A 20,336-nucleotide genomic window follows, 5' to 3' on the forward strand; every position below is an offset into this window, starting at 1 on the left:
TATGTTGATACTGATTCTACAATAAAAAATGGGGGTTCCCATATGAAATTTCGAAGTTGCATCCCACCCCACCCCCAGGGGGCTGGGGTGATAGGCAATTTTAGCAGCAGCAGATGTCCCCCTCGAAAATAATCAACTTTGGATTCTACACAATTTTTAAAGTGCAGCTCATTTTTCGTGTTATCTGGTCTGTCGACTTAAAATTTACACCCTGTGTAGGCATGAAACTGAGCATTCATGAGGCCTATTTGCCCACGATAGTTAATACTCTCTTTTATTTTTATAATGTATCATAAGTAGTAAGTTGTAGCAAAAATCGGTATGCAGTGTCAGAATCCGGTTAAAAAACTTTCTAACGATATCTCATTCATCCATGTACCTTTAGTATGAGTTGAAAAAAAGGAACGTTGACTTGACCAAAAATTTACACTGTTCTACCAGTACATTATGACCACCGACCTATTATCGATATAAGCCCGTCCAGGTTATAGCAACGTCACCTTTCGACGAATGACTAGTAGTCAAGACACACACACGGTGCACGTAATAGCAGTGCGCGAGCTATCCGTGTGTAGAATGGGGAAAGCGCGCGATCTATCTGAGTATGACCTAGGGCAGGTTGTGATGACCCGGAGGCCATACAAGAGCATTTCGGAAGCTGCACGACTTGTCGGGTGTTCGAGGAGTGCTGCAGTGAGTGTCTTCAACGCTTGGTGAGATCAAGGTGAAACCAATTTCAGACGACGTAGGTTGGGCGGTCACCCTTCGTTACAGTTGTCGGACGTTGCAGCCTGGGCTGATTGATAAAACAGCATAAGCACTGAAATATGGCGTAACAAACATCACATATTAATCCTGGGCAGAGTAAAAGTGTGTCAGAACGCACAGTGCACCGGACACTCCTAACGATGGGACTCTGCAGCCGTCGCCCCATGCATGTGGCAATTTTAACAACACGAAATCGGCAACTAAGACTGAAATTGGTACGTGACCATCGGCACTGTACGTTGGCACAGTGGCAGAGCGTTGTATGGTATGATGAATCCCGATATCTCTTCACCATGCCGATGTGAGTGAATCAGTCATCATCGCTCGCCTCCCGGGATTTTACAAGAGTTAGGTGACTTTTACAATGCTACATTTCTTTTACTTTCGAACTGCCAGATACATATAGAGAAACACTGTCCATTCGTTCATTGTGAAAGACAGTCGCATTTATTCGAATAATACTTACATTTCTGTATTACAGCATTGAGTGCCTTACCTCCATGGCAACGCAGATAGCGTCTGGAATGAAGTACCTGGAATCAAGAAACCTCGTTCACAAAGATCTGGCTGCAAGGTAAGGTACTCATCACATATGTAAACAAATCGTAAATAATACAGTTCACTCCCTTGACATTGTTAAATACAGCAACGTAGATTAACGGTTAGTGCAAATCAGGAAGATGCCTCTGGGACGCAAATGCCCAACAATAGAATAAATGATTTAGTTCTACAGTTTAAAACTTAATTTATAACGACATTTTGTAGAACAGCATTCAAAACTTGTATAATGTTGAAAATAGGGGAAACATGTTATGTGGTATTAATAAGATTCTTATTAAGTATTGAGCAGAAATCCAGATTAAAGACAAACAGGATCTCAACCCTCTAGGTCACTTAGAAAGGAATATTTGCTAATGCAGTATATTCTTCCCAGAATTCCTTATTAATTCTGTAACGTAGCTTGGAGCATTGACTACCTGCAGGTAAAAGTTGCCTTCTGGAAGCTATAGGCGAAGAAACGGACCCATGATTTATTGCTCACATGTGATGGTGGGCAGATCCAGTGCGAAATATAACACCACGTAGATGTCCTTTCAACGCCAATGCCCGTACCACCTGCTTAAACTGATACCTCTGACAAACGTGACGCACCTCGTTGTGGCTTTCCTCGTAGAGTAAACTATGTGATACAAACATCATTGCCCACGGCTGAACGTTCTGTCAACGGCGGCTTATTGTTGAGCTACTGGGTGGACTCTGGTATGTTCGATGCCTGCATGACGACGAGATATGGGGCGTATCACCTCTCGGTCTCCAACCTTCCAGCTACGATTACATGCAATGATATTACGCGTCTGCAGAAACAGAAATTTGTGATAAGGACTATGGAACCAAACAGCTGAGGCCATCGGTCCCTAGGCGTACACGCTACTTAATCTAACCTAAAATAACTTACGCGAAGGGCAACACACACACACCCATGCCCGAGGGAGGACTCGAACTCCGACGAGGAGAGCCGTGCGAACCGTGACAAGACGCCCGAGACCGCACGGCTGTCTGCATCCAGTGACACGCTGACTGGCAGTTTTTCGATATCCCAGTTATTTGACACGATGAATCATTCTATTCGATGCGGAGATATAAGCGCTCCATTTACAACATAAGTAGTCCTGCTGCTGATGAGTGCACACTGCTGTTACAGAATTTTCTGGATACTTCTATACCCATCGTACAGACACTAAAATTTCCGAACATTATTAAATCGAACCTAAAATTGCTCTTTAGAATGAATACTTGTTCCGAATCTGGATTATTGAGTCCTATTTGATGTTGCAGTCGACCGAAGGCGGTCTAATATTCCACTTCAACTTTTCTCCTTTTTATCCATTCACATCACTTTCAAGGGTGTCCGCCCCAGTAGCTGAGTGGTCGGCGTGACGGATTGCCGTCCTCTGGGCCCGGGTTCGATTCCCGGCTGGGTCGGAGATTTTCTCCGCTCAGGGACTGGGTGTTGTGTTGTGTTCATCATCATTTCATCCCCATCCAGCGTGCAGGTCGCCCAATGTGGCGCCGAATGTAATAAGACCTGCGATATGGCGGCCGGACCTGCCCCGCGGGGGGCCTCCCGGCCAATGACGCCAAACGCTCATTTCCATTTCCACTTTCAAGGGTCTGATAGTCGCCTAAATATACTTTTACTGCTATATTTATTTCACTCTAAAATTTTTGCAGATAGAATATGACCTTTTGATGGTCTTTAATTGGCGTGGGAGATTTGTTCAAAGTAAATATCTTGAGAATGATCTCCCATTGAACCTTAACTAGGTCAGCTACTAAGCTAATTTCACAATGGTGGATAAATATTAATGTAGGGTGTCATTCGTGTCGTCATTAATTTCGTCCGCAGTCCACTGCCTAAGTTATACTTTTATCGCAGGTAAAATATTAGGAACAGATTATCTGGTGCACCAAAAATGAAAAATTTGCAAGTATTGTTTAGTAGGCATTGGTCCAAATGTAACATCTAGTCAACGAGTTATTATCGTTAAGAACATAAGTTTTTCGCTGTAGTTAATAAATTTTAACAACAAATGCCTCATATATCATCTACGAACTGTGGATATAGCTCAATAAGATAGTTATAACGGTTCCCATCTTCATTAAATCGAGCGAATGTCGTGACTGCTTAGCTGAGTCAGTGGCACACTATGTGTGATAATAGTCTTTTTCTTCAAAATGGCAATACTTCTCTATTACCAACATATGTGTATTTGACGAGGTGGAAGTGAAAAGCTCTTCACCTGCTAGTGAATAAGTATGTATCGCTTGCGAATTTTACGACCTCTGCTATAGGGTACAGAATTTCTTGATTCCCAATTGCTTGCCTCCCCTTAATAGGTCTGGCGTGCACTACAGGCGGGTTGCGGCTGTTAGGCATTCTTAGGTTAGAGAAATCCTCCCTTGGATTCAAAGAAGATTTGTCTGATAAATTAGTCAGAATGTCCTCAGAGAACGTTCGACGTCGCAGATCACAGATAGAAAGGGTTAATATGATTTTAGTAAACTGCACGAGCATCCAAGGAAAGGTGTCGCTTACTGAGCGTTATAAAGCGTAGATAGTATTACGAACAGAATGATGGTTGAAACCGGACAATAAGGACAACGAAACCCAAAGTTCAGATTGGAATATTTATCGTAAGGATTGGTTAGACGCCAATGGTGGCATAAAGAAATTGTTAAAATCTAGCTAAGTTATCACGGATTCCGCTTGGGAGTTAATCTGGATGAAGGTAAGTATGAAAGATACGTCAAAAATAGTAATCGGATGCTTTTATAGACCGCCAGGGTCAGGAGCTCTAGTGGTAGAGCCCTTCAGACAGAACTTCGGGAATACAGTTAGTCTTTATAGTAGGGGGTGACTTCAACTTGCCAGGTATAGATTGGGAGTGTCATACTATCAAAACTCGTGGCAGAGACAGGGATTCATGTGACACTGATCTGGATGTCTTGTTCGAAAATTACTTTGAGCAGATAGTTATAGAGCCAACTCGTGAGGGTAACGTCTTAGACGCCCTGGCAACAAACAGACCCGAACGTATCGAGTCAGTTAACGTAGGGGAATGTATCAGTGATCATAAGGTATCTATGGCAACAAGTCTGACAAAGAATGTTAAAAAAGGCAGGAAGATATTTTTGCGTAGCAAGAGTGACAGGTTACAACTTTCTGAGTACCTGAGCAGTTGCCATCAAATATTCGGTGATGAGGACGTAGTTATGAAAACAAGTGGAAAAATTTCAAAGGAATCGTTCAATGTGCACTAGACAAACACGTTCCGAGTAAGGTATTAAGGGATGGGAAACACCCACAAAGGCATAATAGCCGTGTGACAAAACTGCAACGTAAACAAAGAGAACTTCACCTTAGATTCAAGCTAAGTAAAAACCTAGCTGACAAAAAGAGCTGGACAAAGCGAAAATGAGGGTAAGGAGAGCAATGAGAGAAGTTTGCAATTACTTTGAAAGTAAGGCTTTGTCAATCTATCTGAGTAAAAACCCTAAGAGGTTTTGGCCGTATGTAAAATAAGTAACTGAGTCAAAATCGTCTATTCATTCACTCAGTGACCACAGTGGCACCGAAGCGGAAGGAGACAGAGAGAGGGCCGAAATACTGATTTCGGTATTCCAAAATTGTTTCGCCGCGGAAGATCGTAACACCGTACTTCCCTTCAATGGTCGAGCGAACGTCAAAATTTCAGATATTGAGATACCTGATCTCGGAACAGAAAAACAACTAAAATCCCTTAGCAGTGGGGAGGCATCAGAACCAGATGATATAATTATAAGATTCTACGAAGATTATGCGAAAGAAGTTCCATCCCTTGTAGCAGTAATTCATCGTAGATCGCTTGAGCAACAATTGGTGCCTCTCGACTAAACGAAAGCGCATGTCATTCCCGTTTTTAAGAAGGGCCGTAGGACAGATGCACACAATTATAGGCCTATATCATTGAAGTCAGCTTGGTGTAGAATTATGGAACATGTTTTATGCTGAAGATATAAGCCGTTCTTGGAGGAGGAAAATCTTCTCTGTAAAAATCACCATGGATTCCGCAAACAGAGATCCTGCGAAGCTCAAGTCTCTCTGTTCCTTCATGACGTCCACAGTGTCGTAGACAATGGCGCTCAGGTTGATGCCGTGTTCCCTAACTTCAGGAAGGCATCTGACACCGTCTCGCAATGCTGTTTAGTGAAAGACATACGATCTTATATGGTATCGGAGCAGATTTGCGACTGAATTCAAATGGCTCTGAGCACTATGGGACTTAACATCTGAGGTCATCAGTCCTATAGAACCTAGAACTACTTAAACCTAACTAACCTAAGGACATCACACACATCCATGCCCGAGGCAGGATTCGAACCTGCGACCGTAGCAGCAGCGCGGTTCCGGACTGCAGCGCCTAGAACCGCTTGACCACCGCAGGGTTCAAAACCTCCTTGCAGACATATCTCAACATGTCGCTCTTCGTGGAACAATATCGACAGATGTAAAGATAATTTCCCGTGTACCCCAAGGAAGTGTGATAGGACCGATACTGTTTACAATATACATAAATGATGTACTAGAAAGCATCGGATGCTCTCTAAGGTCGAGCCGCGCGGGATTAGCGGAGCGGTCTCGGGCGCTGCAGTCATGGACTGTGCGGCTGGTCCCGGCGGAGGTTCGAGTCCTCCGTCGGGCATGGGTGTGTATGTGTTTGTCCTTAGGATAATGTAGGTTAAGTAGTGTGTAAGCTTAGGGACTGATGACCTTAGCAGTTAAGTCAATTAAGATTTCACACACATTTGAACAATTTTTTCTCTAAGGTTGTTCGCCGATGATAGGTTGTCCACCACGCCAGAAGATAGTAGCGATTTGTAGATCTACCTCCAGATAATTGATTAAAGGTACAAGCTCTGTCAGTTGACCCTGAACGCAAATAAATGTAATATATTGCGCAAACGTATGAAAAGAAATCCACTGCTGTATAGATACACTATTGATGTCAAAACCGGTGGAAACAGTATCTGTCGGAAAATATCTACGAGTAACTATCCGAAGCGACCTTCAGTAGAATGACAATACAAAACAAATAGCGGGAAAAACAGGTACCAGACACAGATTCATAGGAAGAATCTTAAGGAAAAGTAGCTCGTCCACGAAGAAAGTGGCTTATAAGACTCTTATTCGAAACATTCTTGAGTATTTTTCATCTATCTGAGACCGCTACCAGATAGGACTGATAGAAGAGAGAGAGAAGATCCAACGAAGAGCGGGATCGTTTATTCGGAACGAGAGGCGTTACGGAGATGTTCAACAAATTCCATTGGCAGACGTTACGAGCCAGGCGTTGTACATAACTAAGAGATTTACTACTGAAATATCGAGAAAGCACTTTCCGGGATGAGTAGGAAACATATTACTTCCCCCGACACATGTCTCGCGTAATGACCATGAGGAGAAAATGCGAGAAATTAGACCCAATACAGAGACTTACAATCATCCTTCCCACGTGCTAGTCGCGAATGAAAGAAGGTTAGAGGGCTCTGTTAATAGTACAAAAAGTACTTTCCGCCACACACCATTAGGTATAGATGTTGCTTAGGGGAAGAGGGTAGTTATTTTTCCACGTAGTGTCCTTCAGATAATACTCTAATCTTGATAATGTAGTTTAGTAACTTTGGAAACAATACGTCAAGTTATTACTTGACTATACCGTTTGACATTTGACTACGAACTGTTTATAAAGTTTAGGCAAACATTTCTTATTTTCGAACAATTGCAGTCCACTATCGATACCAAGGATTGTGTTATGTCATCTGGATGCGGTAAAATATCACTTCAACTAATTGAATTGCTAAATATCCTTCATTATTGATAATACTACTAACAAGTATTTTTGAATGTTAACAGAAATTGCTTGCTCGGCCGCGGGTACGTAGTGAAAGTCGCAGACCTGGCTATGGGCTGCGACCTCTACAAGAAGGACTACTACCAAGTTGGTGGACCTGCTCCAGTTCCAATCCGGTGGTTGCCTTGGGAGAGCATACTACTGGTAAGATATTTCACAACACTAAATAAGTGTTTTGCAACACTACAGTTGCATTTGTAAAGAACAGTATGAAGATTACATTGACCTATTATAGGAATGTCATAGACTTAAAAATGTTATTATAAATCAGCAACAGGTAAGACAAGTTTTTATTTAGGGAAATCAGTTTACCTGAATTTGTGTGGCTGTATAGGGATTTCGACCTGGCTCTTATTGCAAAGTAAATAAACTTTCCGCAGTAATCACCACAACATCGAGTATGACACTGGATATTGACTTGAAATGTCTCGCCGAACTTAATGTCGATATTACGTAACGCAAAAAGGGACTGGACATGAATTCGAAGGAATCTCAGTCCGACCTTACAACCTTTCTCTCTGATTCTAATATCTCACTGTTCAAGAGATTTTCATATTAAATTTCCTCTATCTTCTTAAAAAAGTCGATAGAAATCATGTCCGTAGGCACTCTTCAGCATTTCGGTAAAATATTAAAATTATGGCAGTAGATTACCGGTATGATAGCTTATATTGTCCTGCTCTACCTTCCTTGACCCAGATGAAACTTCATATCTAGGATCTGTGTAGCTTCTAAGCACAACTTTAAGCAAAGGGCCTCTTCAAATCAGTCAAATAGTGTCTAAGAAATTTCAGGCTTGCATCCAGTCGTCATCTACTGCACTCACGATACATCGACTGGGAACTTTCCAGTCATCCTCATGTGAGCAACCGAACCAATTCTGAAAATGATTGGCAAGTACCAAGACTAATATCATAGTGAGCAGTTGTCGGCGACTAGCTGCAAGCCTGATATTTCATCCATCACTCAATTCGCCGCGAAAACAATAAAATTTTCTCCTACATTGTAATACACTACAATCTGTAGATAAGCTCAGTAAGACAAAAATACGAACGCCACGCCACGAAGGTGTTTTCCGAATGGGGCTGAAATCAGTAGATGTGATGTACATGTATAGACAAACAAATGATTACAATTTCGAAAAAATAGGATGATTCATTCAAGAGAACGAGCACCACAAATTGAGCAACTCAATAACGCGCTGGTCCACCTCTGGCCATAATGTTAGGAGTTGATTGACAGAATTGTAGGATATACCCTTCGAGATATTTTGTCAAATTATATCCAACTGGCGCCTCAGATCGGCAAAATTCCGAGCTGGCTAGAAGGCCTTGTCCAAAATGCTACAAACGCTCGCAGTTGGGGAGAGATCGGGCGACACTGCTGGCCGAAGTAGGATTTGGCAAGCAGGAAGATACGCAGTAGGAACTCTCAGTAGGAACTATTAGTTCATGAGCCCACTCGAAGCGTAAACTGTTGCGAAAGCATACTTGACCTCTTAGCAACAAATAATCCAGGACAAATAGTGAGTATCGCGACGAATCAGGGATTAGCGACCACAATGCAGTAGCTGCTAGGGCGAATACCGTAACTCCTACAACCATCAAAAAGAAACTCAAAGAATATATGTATTTAAAAAAAGATGATAAAATGCTCTTAAAACCGTTTTAAGAGACAGTCTGCACTCCTTCCGATCTTATCATGTAAGCGTAGAAAGGTTATGGAATGATTTCAAAGAGATAGTGTCGAAAGCAATTGAGAGATACATACCACATAAATTTTAAGTGATGGTATTGACCCTTCATTGTACACAAAACGGATCAGATCGCTGTTGAAGAAGCAGCGAAAAAAGCATGCCAAATTTAAAAGAAGGCAAAATCCCAAGCCTGCCAAAGTTTTGCAGAAGTTCGAAGTATAGCACGTGCTTCAATGAGACATGCTTTTAATAATTTCCTCAACGAAACTCTGTCTCGAAATATGTCAGAGAACCCAAAGAGATTCAGACATAGATAAAGCACACCAGTGGCAACACGCCATCAATACCTTCATTGCACGATAACAACGGTGAAGTCACTGATTCGAGTGGCACTAAAGCAGCGTTATTAAACACGATTTTCTGAAACTCCTTCACCAAAGAAGACGAAGTAAATATGCCTGAATTCCAATCAAGAACAACTGCCAAGATGAGAAACATAGAAATAGATATCTTCGGTGTCGCAAAGCAGCTTAAATCACTTACCAAAAGTAAAATTTTCCGGTTTAGATTGTACACCAGTCAGGTTCCTCTCAGAGTATGCTGATACAATAGCTCCACATTTAGTAATTATATACAACCGTTCGCTCACAGGAAGATCCGTACCTAAAGATTGGAAAATAGCTCAAGCCACACCAATACACAAAATGGAAAGTTGGATTAATCCATTGAATTACAGGCCGCTATCACTAACGTCGATTTGCAGTAGGGTCTTTGAACATATACTGTATTCGAAGATTATGAGGTACCTCGAAGAAACGATTTGTTGACACGTAATCATCACGGATTCATAAAATATCGTTCTTGCGAAACACAACTAGCCCTTTATACTCATGTAATAATGAGTGCTATCAACAGGAGACGTCAAATTGATTCCATATTTTTATATTTGCAGAAGGCTTTCGACACCATTACTCGCAAACGTCTTCTAACCAAACTGCGTGCGTATGGAATATCGCATCAGTTGTGCAACTGGATTTGTGATTTCCTGTCAGAAAGGTCACAGTTCGTAGTGATAGACGGAAAGTCATCGAGTAAAACTGAAATAATATCCATCGTTCCCCAAGGAGGTGTTATAGGCCCTCTATTATTCCTCATCTACATTAAAGACATAGGAGACAATTTCAGTAGCTGTCTTAGATTGTTTGCAGAAGATGCTGTCATTTAAAGACTTGTAAAGTCATCAGCTGACCAAAAAGAATTCCAAAATGATTTAGATAAAGATCTGTATGGTGTTAAAAGTGGCAGTTGACCCTGAATACAGAAATCCGCTGAATTTTGATTACGCGATAGGTCGCACAAGTCTGTTGGCTGTAAATTCAACTAAATATTTAGGGATTACAATTGCAAACACCCCAAATTGGAAAGATCACGTAGATAATGTTGTGGGTAGAGCCAACCAAAGATTGAGATTTATTGGCAGCACACTTAGAAGATGCAACAGGTCTACTAAATAGACTGCATGCACCACTCTTGTCCACCCTATTCTGGAGTATTGCTGTGCGGTGTGGGATTCGCATTAGATGGGACTGACGGATGATATCGAAAAAGTACTAAGAAGGGCAGTTCGTTTTGTACTATCGCGATGTAGGGGAGATCGTGCAACAGGCATGATACGTGAATTGGAATGGCTATCATTAAAACAAAGGCGTTTTTCGTTGCGACGGGATCTTCTCATGAAATTTCAGTCACCAGTTTTCTCCACCGATTGCGAAAACATTCTGTTGGCACCCACCTACATAGGGAGCAGTGATCATCACGATAAAATAAGAGAAATCAGGGCTCGTACAGAAAACTTCAAGAGCTCGTTTCTCCCGCGCGCCGTTGTAGACGGGAACGGTAGAGAGAGAGCTGAAAGGTGGTTCATTGAAACCTCTGTCGGGCATTTTATTGTGAACAGCAGATTAATAACGTAGATGTATATCTAGATCTAGATGTCGGGCATTGTCTTACTGAAATATAAGCCCATAATGGCTTTCCACTAAGGGCAACAAAATGGGGCTTAGAGCATCGCAGACGTACCGTCGTTCTGTAAGGATAGCCTACCTGACGACAAAAAAATAATCCTGATATGAAAGGAAATGGCTGCCCATATCATCACTCTTGGCTGTCGGGCCGTATAGGTGTGACGTTCAGCTTGGTATCCCACCGCTGTTCGGTCCAGACACGTCTTGCCTTGTCATCGTGGCTCAGATAGAAGTGAGACTCAGCACTAAAAGCAAATAAAGCCCAGTCAATTGGATTCCAGACCGAAGACGTGCCTGGAGACGTCCAGCACAGATATGAGATACCAATCTGAGCGGCCGGCCGGAGTGGCCGAGGGGTTCTAGGCGCTACAGTCTGGAACCCCGCGACCGCTACGGTCGTAGGTTGAATCCTGCCTCGGGCATGGATGTGTCTGATGTCGTAAGGTTGGTTAGGTTTTAGTAGTTCTAAGATCTAGGGGACTGATGACCTCAGAAGTTAAGTCCCATGGTGCTCAGAGCCATTTGAACCATTTTGAACCAAGCTGAGCGTCACCCGCCAAACAGCCCAAAAATCAGAAATGAGATTCTGGGGGGCCATTTCGCCTCATAGCAGGATCCTTTTGGCTGTCGTCTGTGGGACCTTACAGCACAGCGCACTTAGACTTATACGCCCCGGTTTGTTGCACTTCATGGTAAATCATCCTGAGATTACACAGCAGCAACATAATGCATATCGCCCACAGTGAGAGTTTCTACTGCTTATCTTCATTCTTGCCGAACCCTACCCTGGCGTGCAATGTTACCGGATCGATCCACAACAGAGAACGTTTGGAGCATAATGGACAGGGACCTCCAAACAGCTCGGATTTTGACGGCCTTACACTCTAACTGGACAGAATTTGGCTCGTTGTCCCTAAATAAAGAAAAGTTTAAGGTCATCCACACGAGTACTAAATGGAAATCGTTAAACTTCAGTTACACCATAACTCAGTCTAATCTAAAATCCGTAAATTCGACTAAATACCTCTATCATCATCATCATTTAAGACTGGTTATGCCTTTCAGCGTTCAGTCTGGAGCATAGTCCCCCTTATAAAATTCCTCCATGATCCCCTATTCAGTGCTAGCATTGATGCCTCTTCTGATGTTAAGCCTAGCACTTCAAAATCATTCTTAACCGAATCCAGGTATCTTTTTCTTGGTCTACCCCGACTCCTCCTACCCTCTAATGCTGAACCCATGAGTCTCTTGGGTAATCTTGCTTCTCCCATGCGTGTAACATGACCCCACCATCCAAGCCTGTTCGCCCTGACTGCTACATTTATAGAGTTCATTCCCAGTTTTTCTTTGATTTCCTCATTGTGGGCACCCTCCTGCCATTGTTCCCATCTACTTGTACCTGCAATCATCCTAGCTACTTTCATATCCGTAACCTCAACCTTATTGATAAGGTAACCTGAATCCACCCAGCTTTCGCTTCCATACAACAAAGTTGGTCGAAAGATTGAACGGTGCACAGATAACTTAGTCTTGGTACTGACTTCCTTCTTGAAGAAGAGAGTAGATCGTAGCTGAGCGCTCACTGGATTAGCTTTGCTACACCTCGCTTCCAGTTCTTTCACTATGTTGCCATCCTGTGAGAATATGCACCCTAAGTATTTGAAACCGTTCACCTGTTCTAACTTTGTTCCTCCTATTTGGCACTCAATCCGTTTATATCTCTTTCCCACTGCCATTACTTTCGTTTTGGAGATGTTAATCTTCATACCATAGTCCTTACATTTCTGATCTAGCTCTGAAATATCACTTTGCAAACTTTCAATCGAATCTGCCACCACAACTAAGTCATCTGCATATGCGAGACTGCTTATTTTGTGTCCACATATCTGAATCTCACCCAGCCAGTTTATTGTTTTCAACATATGATCCATAAATAATATGAACAACAGTGGAGACAGGTTGCAGCCTTGCCTTACCCCTGAAACTACTCTGAACCATGAACTCAATTTACCGTCAACTCTAACTGCTGCCTATCTATGTAAAGACCTTTAATTGCTTGCAAAAGTTTGCCTCCTATTCCATAATCTCGTAGAACAGACAATAACTTCCTTCTAGGAACCCAGTCATAAGCCTTTTCTAGATCTATAAAGCATAGATACAATTCCCTGTTCCACTCTTAACACTTCTCCATTATTTGCCGTAAGCTAAAGATCTGGTCCTGACAACCTCTAAGAGGCCTAAACCCACACTGATTTTCTTCCAGTTTGTCCTCAACTAATACTCGCACTTTCCTTTCAACAATACCTGAGAAAATTTTACCCACAACGCTGATTAAAGAGGTACCTCTGTAGTTGTTACAATCTTTTCTGTTTCCATGCTTAAAGATTGGTGTGATTACTGCTTTCGTCCAGTCTGATGGAACCTGTCCCGACTCCCACGCCATTTCAATAATCCTGTGTAGCCATTTAAGACCTGACATTCCACTGTATTTGATGAGTTCCGACTTAATTTCATCCACCCCAGCCGCTTTATTGCACTGCAATCTATTGACCATTTTCTCACACTTCCTCAAATGTGATCCTATTTCCATCATCATTCCTATCCCGTTGTACATCGAAATCTGAAACATTACTCGTCGTATTTTCACCTACATTGAGCAACTCTTCAAAATATTCCCTCCATCTGCCCAAGGCATCCGCAGGATTCACCAGCAGTTTTCCTGACCTGTATATAATACTTGACATTTCCTTCTTACCTCCCTTTCGAAGACTGCTAATTACACTCCAGAATGGTTTTCCAGCAGCTTGACCCAAAGTCTCCAACCTGTTTCCAAAGTCTTCCCAAGATTTCTTCTTAGATGCTGCAATTATCTGTTTGGCTTTGTTTCTTTCTTTAACATACCTTTCTCTGTCTACCTCAGTTCTAGTATGTAGCCATTTTTGTTACGCCATCTTTTTACTTTTACAGGCTGCCTTGACTGTATCATTCCACCAAGCTGTTTGCTTCATCCTACCTTTACACACTACTGTTCCAAGACATTCTTTAGCCACTTCTAGTACTGTGTCCCTGTACCTTGTCCATTCCTTTTCCAATGACTGTAATTGCCTACATTCAACTAACTGGTACATTTATGGGATCACTGTTATGTACTTGTGCCTGATTTCGTTATCCTGAAGTTTCTCCACTCTTATACTCCTACGTATGGACCTGACCTGCTGCACTTTCGGCCTCACAATACCAATTTCACTGCAGATTAAATAGTGATCAGTGTCATCAAAGAATCCCCTGAATACACGTGTGTCCCTCACAGCCTTCCTGAATTCCTGATCTGTTATTATATAGTCAATGACAGATCTGGTTCCACTGCCTTCCCAAGTATACCGGTGAATGTTCTTATGTTTAAAAAATGAGTTTGTGATTACTAAGCCCATACTGGCACAGAAATCCAAGAGTTGTTTCGCGTTCCTGTGGGCCTCCAAATCCTCTCCAAATTTACCCATAACCTTTTCATACCCTTCTGTTCGATTTCCAATCCTGACATTAAAATCACCCATGAGCAGAACACTGTCCTTGTCCTTTACTCTAACAACTATGTCACTGAGTGCGTCATAAAAACTATCCATCTTATCTTGATCTGTCCCTTCAAAATGCGAATATACTGACACAATCCTAATTTTCTTGTTAGACACTGTCAGATCTATCCACATCAATCGTTCATTTGCGTATCTTACTGCAACTACACTGGATTCCATTTCTTTCCAGATGTAAAACCCTACACCCCATTGTGTTATTCCTGCTTTGACTCCTGACAGGTAAACCTTGTATTCTCCCACTTCCTCTTCTTTCTCACACCTTACCCGAATGTCACTAACAGCTAAAACGTCCAACCCCATCTTACTTGCAGCCTCTGGCAACTCTACCTTCTTCCCAGAGTAGCCCACATGATATTAATAGCTCCCCATCTCGTTACCATTCGTTTGCCAAGTCGTATCTTAGGAGTCCCTGGTTTGTCAATTGGAGGTGGGGCTCCATCACCTCCAAAGGTCCGAGGCATTTTGTTCGGATTGTTGCCAGCATCATATTTAAAGTACCAGGGAAGCAGGTTGCTAGCCTTACTTGCCCCGGGTCCCATTGGGTTTTACCCCTAACGGTTGAGGGACTAACCGGTGGATTTGGTAGTCTTTGCCGTCTGAGCACAAAGGTGACCACGACTCAGAATATGTCCGAGATGCCCAGCCTTATTTCAATGTAACTGGTATCCTGACTGTCAGGACCACTTACTTGGCCACTCATACGTTGCCCGTGGTTCATGAACTAGGACATGACAACAGGAACCCTCACCATGAACCACTAACTAAATACCTGGGTATTAAAATTACGAACAACTTAAATTGGAAGGAGCACATAGAAAATGTTATGGGGAAGGCTAACCAAAAAAAAAGCACTCCGTGTTCAGGACACGAGTGGCCTACCGGGACCATCCGACCGCCGTGTCATCCTTAAGGCTAACCATAGACTACTTTTTATTGGCAGGACACTTAGAAAATGTAACAGATCTATTAAGGAGACTGCCTACACAACGCTTGTCCGTCCTCTTTTAGAATACTACTGTGCAGTGTGGAATCGTTACAAGATAAGACTGACGGAGTACATCGAAAAAGTTCATAAAAAGGCAGCACGTTTTATATTATCGCGAAATATGGGAGAGAGTGTCACAAAAATGATACAGGATCTAGGCTGGACATCATTACAACAAAGACGTTTTTCGTTGCGATGGAATCTTCTCACGAAATTCCAGTCACCAACTTTCTCCTCCGAATGCGAAAATATTTTGTTGACACACACCTACATACGGAGGAACGATCATCACGATAAAATAAAGGAAATCAGAGCTCGTACGGAAAGATATAGGGGTTCATTTCTTCCGCGCGCTATACGAAATTGGAATAATAGAGAATTGTAAAGGTGGTTCTATGAACCTTCTGCTAGGAGCTTGAAAGTGATTTGCAGATTATCCATGTAATGTAGATGTAGATGTAGATGTAGATGCAGATGGACGTCCGGCAAATCTTATCAGCTGATGCCGAGCCGATTAACTGCTTGCATAAGGAACAGAGGTGGACCAACTCGCTATTGAGTTGCTTAGTTAATGAATCTCCTGTTTTTGAATAAGTCATCCAGTTTTTGTGAAATAATAATTTGTTTGTCTGTATACGTACGGCACGGCTATCGATTTCCATACCATTCGGATAATTACTTCATTGTATCTTAGATTGTATTTTCTACATCTTCGCTCATCTGAACATATTATATTATTATCGTAATGTTTGTTAACTCCATAAACGACGACTGTAATATGTTGCATTTCCTATCATGTAGCCATGTGAGATTTTACATAATAGCACGACGCAACTCGTGTACAGTTAGCACATTCTCTGGCCTCAGGACCGGTACACGCCAGCGAGCAGCGTGTGGGCTTTCGGCGTGACGCTCTGGGAGATCCTGAGTCTGGCGGGTGAGCGACCTTTCCAGCACCTGTCCAACGAGGAGGTCATCCAGAACGCTGAGCACATGTACTACGGCAGCGAGTTGCAGGTACATGTGCAACCCTCACATGTTCGCCATCTGTCCTGCTGCTTTCCAGGATAATGAGATTGAGTTGGGCAGTTAAGGTGTGCCGGACCTAGATAGCAACATTTCCTTGGGCAGAAAACGGGACAAAATTGGCAGTCCTACAAACTTCAGCAGGAGCACACTCAGAAATAACAGTTCCTTTCCAGCTTGCACGCTAGACTTTGTTAAGCTGAATTAATTCCAACGTAAACGGAGGCGATCAGGCAAATAAGAGACACAACACACATGACAGTAGGCAACCATAAGCAAACTCTAGCAGGATTGAGAAACACGTGTAATTCCGTCGCTAACCGAATTGAAACGCTCGTATGAGGAAAGCTAAATCACAGTCCGTACCAAACAAGCATGCACCGGACAGTGTTTCAGTCGATGCTAACGTTACGGTAATACAAACTAAGTAGCCCGACTGTGGTGGTCACAAGGTGCAGGGACCGAATGTCTGCCGAACGCCGCGCCCGCGGCAGCGGACTGCTGACGACGGGATACGACTGCTACATTCAACAAGTTTCCATCTCTACCGGCGCCCCCTCCACATCCACTGATTCTGGCTGAGACACCAGAGTTGATCCATTTGTTACCGTATTCACGATACACGGTGGAATCAATGTTTAGATCTGTGTGTCTCAGAACTTTCCAGTATGATAGGAACCAGCACATTAAAGCCGACCTCATCTTCTCACAGCTTTGAAATATAAATCAGGGATCCTCTTTTCCAGTTTATTAAAAATTAGAAAAGTAGATACAAGCAACAGTAGGACTATAAAATGGTGAACAGAAACTCTTTGTGCAAATCCAGCAGGAGACGTGTTACTGAGTAGCACAACACTTTTACTGAGTTATGCGAACATGTGGGTCTGAAGAAGCCGCTGCTGTTAACACTTTTTTTTTTGTAATACCGTTCAGCGTTTGCCTATTGAAGTCTGGGAAAGTAGAAGGAAGAAAGGAAGATTAGTGGGTAACGTTCCATCTTTAACCAGATCATTACGGGCCGAGCACATGTTCACACCACAGAAGGGTGATTAAGGAAATTAGTCGTGTCCTTTCAAAATCACAATCGAAGCTTTTGCCAAAAGTGATTAGAAAAATCAATGAAAACCTAAATATGGATGTTACATATTTCCAACATACTGTCAGTGGAACAGTGAGCAATACAATACTGGTTCAGACGATTATACATATATTTCTGTTTTTGCCTGCTGGCTACCAGTTTTGGTACACAGTACCAGTATCACCTTCAGCCCATCCTTAAAAGGTATCAGTAGCCTCTTACCCTCTGCGCACTGTCGTAAAATACATCTACTTGGAAAGTAAAAGTAAGTGGTAAGAGGCTACCTATACGTTTTAAGAAAGGCCTCAGGATGTTACTGTGTACCAAAATCGGTAGCCAGTACGGAGAATAAATAAACTGCGACTGTAGATTATAATAAACTTTTTCAGTAAATCTGGATGGTCCACGGACGATCTGAACCGTGGTCATTCCGAAAGCGAGTCTATCCCCCTTGGTCGTCTAGGAAAGAACTCAACGAAAAGAATGGCCTTTCGTATCAAGAACGCCATTCGCCCCTATTTACAGACCGACACTGTCTGATTGAATGTAGCCATGCCAAAAATCTAATACGACGCCAATGCAGCGAATGCAGCTTAGTTTCTCTTACAAAGTAGTCAGCTCATTGTTCATCTACCATATCGATCCTGTTCAAAACTTTCGCTATTGTGTTTCTGCTACAAAACTGTACCCACTGCTTATATGGATTTCGTTTTGTAGTCAGTGAGGACCTGCACATCACTCTGCTCTCACGGTCATTTTGACGAAATTCTGAAAATATGAACGCAGTTCAAATTACTTTTATGACGCCCTATCCTTAAGGATGGATCTGCCGATGAATTTTAATTAGCCTTTCCCTTTATGCATTTGCCATGTATGTGACCCTGCATTTCGGAACAAAAAGAGGAAAGATAACATTTTCAGCCACCAAGGCATTGATAGACTTATAGGGAAACGTCAAGTGCCACTTTACGGCAGTCATGACCTGCCTCACTCATTTATGCGGACTCGTTTCCGTCAGTGCCCGACCATTCTCATTAGGCTGCCTTGGTAGCTTACTTTGTGGATGACCTAACAGGAGTATGAACTTAGATTCAGTGATGCCCTTATACGAAATTTCTGATACACAAAATCACATCCAATAACTGATAAACACATTGACAGAGTAAATGAATAAAAGGTAAATTACAAACTGGGCGATGGGCGACTAAGGAACTAAATCTAGAATGACATGATCAAAATTCAAGAGGACCGCTTTTATTGGACAAAAAAGTACGTTTGCACCAGAAAACTATAGAGATATAAAGTTCAGTTTTATTGCACAATCGATTTCGTTGGACAGGTACCTTGGAAGTGGTTTTGAGATGCCATAGCACATGCTGTAGCTATAACCATAAGCAAGTAGTGGACCAAACTGATTCAGTTGCTTTGCCATAGGTTCTCCAAATACATAAATAATTCAGTTCTCAGCTTCGCGATCTATAGCATATTAATGAGTCGGGACCTTTTCATTATAGAGCAAAGAGTTAATGTTCTTAGATAAATTTTTAACGAGAACACGACGTGTTGCACATTAATGTTACGTAGAAATATTAAACAGAAAGCTGCTACGCCTTGTTCATTACTTGCTCTCGCCAGATAGCAATTTAGTTTTCAGTCTAGTATGAGCGCAAATATTCATTCATGTCTGTACAAACAAAATATATTTTTTGTCCGTCACTTATAAAGCTGGAAAATAAAGCTGTACAGTGTCCGATTGAATCTGCTCTAGTTGCTGTGATAATTTTAATCTTTTTCTTGTTTCAGGTATTCCTTCCCAAACCAACAATTTGTCCACCAGAACTGTATGACCTGATGTGCGACTGCTGGAAGAGAGACGAAACAGTACGACCTAGGTTCAAAGAGATCTACCTTTTTCTGAAATACAGAAACTCTGTCCATCCAGTTGAGTACAGGGAGTGACCTCACACCCAAAGTTGCGTGAAATTAGAGTAATGGGGCCACCATGATTTCAGAATGTTATTCATTAAAGACTTCTAATAACGTATGAACTACAGCTGACGTACTTTGAATATATCGGGAAAAAAGTGTTACTGGGAAGTCGTGATGGTCTGTGAAATCCTCGTGACGCTCTAGGAAAATGAAAATTTTTATCACTAAAGCTAATATGAGATACATTAATACATTTTTTATCACAATTTGTACTATAACTTCTTTTGGAAAAATGTTATCAAAAATATCAGTTACATGGATAATATGTGTACAGCAATGGAGGTAGAGACAACAGTAAATTTTTCACAGACTTTTTGTCTTTGTCGATTTTACCCAAACATTCTTGCGGTGAGTATTGTAACTTCCTCCTATTTGTTTTTTCATTATTAGTGAACGCATTCCTCCCACATCCCACACTTTCGCCACCATATAGACAAACAGTTCGTAGATAGTTACTCTATTGGCGATTAAAATTGCTAGACCACGAATGTGACATGCTAAAAGACGCGAAATTTAACCGACAGGAAGAAGATGCTGTGATATGCAAATGATTAGCTTTTCACAGCATTCACGCAAGGTTGGCGCCGGTAGCGACACCTACAACGTGCTGACATGAGGAAAGTTTCCAACCAATTTCTCATACACAAACAGCAGTTTACCGGCGTTGCTTGGTGTAACGTTGTTGTGATGCCTCGTGCAAAGAGGAGAAATGCGTACCATCACGT

General features: G+C 42.1%; 1 protein-coding gene across 1 annotated transcript in view; it reads left to right on the forward strand.

The window, feature by feature from the left end:
* Positions 1 to 19,922, forward strand: part of LOC124776791 (discoidin domain-containing receptor 2-like) — a 289,032-nt gene extending 269,110 nt beyond the window's left edge. The window contains exons 15-18 of the mRNA XM_047251933.1: positions 1,250 to 1,342; positions 7,223 to 7,364; positions 16,386 to 16,535; positions 19,426 to 19,922. Coding sequence (XP_047107889.1) covers positions 1,250 to 1,342; positions 7,223 to 7,364; positions 16,386 to 16,535; positions 19,426 to 19,581 — 541 coding nt within the window. The 3' untranslated portion in view covers positions 19,582 to 19,922. The remainder of the gene's footprint in view (positions 1 to 1,249; positions 1,343 to 7,222; positions 7,365 to 16,385; positions 16,536 to 19,425) is intronic.
* Positions 19,923 to 20,336: the final 414 nt, after the last annotated feature.

The sequence above is a fragment of the Schistocerca piceifrons genome, chromosome 1, assembly GCF_021461385.2.
Source record: "Schistocerca piceifrons isolate TAMUIC-IGC-003096 chromosome 1, iqSchPice1.1, whole genome shotgun sequence".
Taxonomy (NCBI): Eukaryota; Metazoa; Arthropoda; class Insecta; order Orthoptera; family Acrididae; genus Schistocerca; species Schistocerca piceifrons.